This window comes from Pteropus vampyrus, unplaced genomic scaffold (assembly GCF_000151845.1).
Source record: "Pteropus vampyrus isolate Shadow unplaced genomic scaffold, Pvam_2.0 Scaffold185, whole genome shotgun sequence".
Lineage (NCBI taxonomy): Eukaryota > Metazoa > Chordata > Mammalia > Chiroptera > Pteropodidae > Pteropus > Pteropus vampyrus.
The window spans coordinates 1,443,390-1,446,386 of NW_011888966.1; the positions used below are offsets into that span (position 1 = coordinate 1,443,390).

Below are 2,997 nucleotides of genomic sequence, written 5' to 3' on the forward strand. Positions count from 1 at the left end.
AGGCCACAGCAGTTAGCTACCTGGCAAGGCTAGGGGAACCCTCCAGTGGGCCCTCATCAGCAACCTCAGGTTTGGGGTCAGGCAGGGGGATGATATAGTCGTTGTCACCCTCGTTGGGCTGCACGGCAGTGTAGAGGACTGAGCTGGTGTGCAGGGGGGATCGCAGGCCATGGAAGCCAGGCAGGCGGGCCTGGGACCGCAGGACGGCTGGGTGGTCGCTCCTCAGAAACTCCTCATCCACCTGCTGGTACTTCTGCTCCAAGGGGCCAGGAGAGCCGGCGAAACAGGGGAGATCAGATCAGAAAAGCCTTTAGGGATCACCCGACAGTGAGATTCTGACCCAGCCCCTCGTGTCTTATGTAAATTGGACAACTGTTGCTCAGAGAGGAAGGACAGGTCCCCAAAGCCACATGGCTGAGCTACCCTCCCACCTGGCCTCTCACAAGACAAGGCGATCTCAGAACCACCCAGGGAAGGGACAGTCAGTGGACCAGCACCCGCGACCCTAACACTTCCCCACCTTCCGACTAGATAGATGCAGGCTCTCATCCTGCCTCAGCTTCCTTCAGTGAGACCTCAGTATCCCTAAATCCTGAATGGTGTCAACTCTACTCCATCTCAGTGGTCCCTGAGCCATACCAGACCTGGGTGAGAGTGGGGTTAGGAGCAGGCCTGGGGAGAGGGCCGTGTCAGTGCCGAAGGAGATGGTATCCCCTCACTCCCGCTCCTGCTGTGGGCGGGGAGGGTTTTAAGGCCCTGCTGGCTTTACTTGCCTCCTCTGAGTCTGGACAGGGCCCAGGGGGTCAGGCCCTTAGTGGTCATCTAGCCTGGGGGAGTTGAAACCTCTGAAGGAGATCCAAGATTTGGCGTGGGCGTGAAGGCATAAGGAAGGATGCAGGATAAAGGGGGCTATAGGTTCCCTCCCCCCCCCACTTTAAACCAATCAGCTGCCATGTGAGATTTCATCTGAAAACTCTCTGTGCTGCTAAAGTAGACTAAACTCATAGCTCCAACCCATCCCTGACTAGTACCAGCAGGGAAACTGAAGCCCAAAGAGGATAAACGGTGGTCCCCCAAATACCAGCATGTCACACAGAGCCTTGTACCCAGTATCTGACTGCTGGACCAGAACTTTCCATTACCCATCCCCACCCTGCCTCAACCTACCTTTTTGTAACCCTCACCCAGCAGTCTCTCGAGAAGCAGCACCAGCTGGGAGAAAGGGGGCCGGATCTCAAACTTCTCCTCCCAGCATTTCTGCATGATCTTGTAGCTGGGGAGGGACACAAGGGTCAGGGTCCGCGACACAGGGTGCAGAGGGAGGGTGGCTGCCGCCCCGGAACACGGCGAGCAGTGAAAGAACTTGGGGAAGGGAGGTGGATAGGCAGGTGCCGTTTCTCCACTGCCACACCTACGTGTTCCCTGGGGAGCCCTCCCTCCACCCCCAGTTCAGTGGTTCCACGGGGTTGGCCACATCTTGGTGAGTACAGAAAGAACCCAGGTCTGGCTGGTAGTTTTCATCCCCTCAGCTCAGTGGCTGGTACTGACTGGATGGGCATGTGACCCCAACTGAAACTGTGACAGTCAGCTCTGGGCCTTCTGCTGGAGCTATGCTGAAAGCAGCTAGGACATAGTCACTGAGTAGCGCCAGCCTGAATTCGAGGCTGGCACAGAGGAAAGCAGAGCCCAGAGTAAGAAGGAGAGATTGCCGATGAGGTCGTCCACACGCCTAGATTTTACTAGATCTCTGAACTAATAAATCTATTTTTGACTTAGTCTAGTGACGTTGGATATTTATCGTTTGCACCGAAAATGCCTCCCAAATGTGCCACTCACATCTCGTCGGAGGCATGAGCAGGCTGGGCCATGCGGTAACCCCGTTTGATGGCATTATAGAACTGCTCGTTCATGGGCAGCTCTGGATAAGGGGTGCCACCTGTTGGGGAGCAAAGACAAGAGAAGAGATACACAGGCTCAGGGGTGTTGAAAAAAAAAAACCAGCAGGAACCCTCTTCTGCGGAACAGGAAGAGGCGCGGAAGCCCTGGCATGGGCGAAGGGGCCTTGGAATTAGGGAATGTGGGCTCCTTCATGGTTCTGGACAAATTGCAACCTTCCCCAGATCAGAGGACCAGAGAATACCAGAGCCAAGCAGCCTCTTTGATGTCACTGCCCAAACCCTTTGATACCCAGATGGGGCGGTCAAGAGACCCAGAGAGGGCAAGAGACTTGCCAAGGTCACACAGCAGTGTAGAAGCAGCAGAGCTGAGACTTGAACCGGAGCCCCAACCCATACCCCAGAGTCTGTTCACGGCCCTGACCAGGCTGGAAGTATGTGTGGTCAGGGTGACTACCCCGCCGTGCCGCTGAGGGCTATGGGAGAAGAAAGCATTACCCAGGGTGAAGATCTCCCAGAGTAGGATCCCGAAGGACCAAACGTCACTCAGGGTGGTGTAGAGGCTGTTGAAGATGCTCTCGGGGGCCATCCACTTCAGGGGCAGGAAGGTCTGTGGGAGGCCAAGGATGGCCTGAGTGCAAGGAGGGGCAGAGCCCCACGCTGCACCTGGGTGTGGGAAGGAGGCCTGGCAGGTCCCATCCCCAGCCCTTTCTCATTCCCTAGTCCCTGAGGGCCTATCTCTGCTGGCACACAATTCCTACACCGATCCCAGTACTGGCCAGAGGATCAGGAGGCCGAGTATTTTCCCACAAGCTGGGGACATAGTAGCTTCAGAGTCTGAGGCTCTTCATGGAACAGACTTCCTTTCCTGACCCCAGGAGAGATCCCTGGCTGAGCCGGCAGAGGGGAATGGGAACCAGGGACATGGCCAAGGTGCTACCCAGCTCTCATCCTAGCTGCTTTAGATCTCTGTGGCCTAGTGGCCATCTAGCTCTGGGGTTCTGGGGACATGGGTGGGAGGCAGGATGGTCATATTTTAACCAAATACTGCCCATCACCTATTTGTCTGCCTTAAGCTGTCACCTAGGCTTCTTCCTCTAAC

At 56.1% G+C, this 2,997-nt stretch overlaps 1 protein-coding gene across 2 annotated transcripts in view; it reads right to left on the reverse strand.

Annotated features, from left to right (window-relative positions):
- PDGFRB (platelet derived growth factor receptor beta) overlaps positions 1 to 2,997 on the reverse strand; it is a 43,732-nt gene that overhangs the window by 3,455 nt on the left and 37,280 nt on the right. For both annotated transcript variants that reach the window (XM_023537319.1, XM_023537320.1), the window contains 3 exons: positions 1,837 to 1,936; positions 1,168 to 1,273; positions 21 to 253 (listed from right to left, as the gene is read on the reverse strand). In XM_023537319.1, coding sequence (XP_023393087.1) covers positions 21 to 253; positions 1,168 to 1,273; positions 1,837 to 1,936 — 439 coding nt within the window. The remainder of the gene's footprint in view (positions 1 to 20; positions 254 to 1,167; positions 1,274 to 1,836; positions 1,937 to 2,997) is intronic.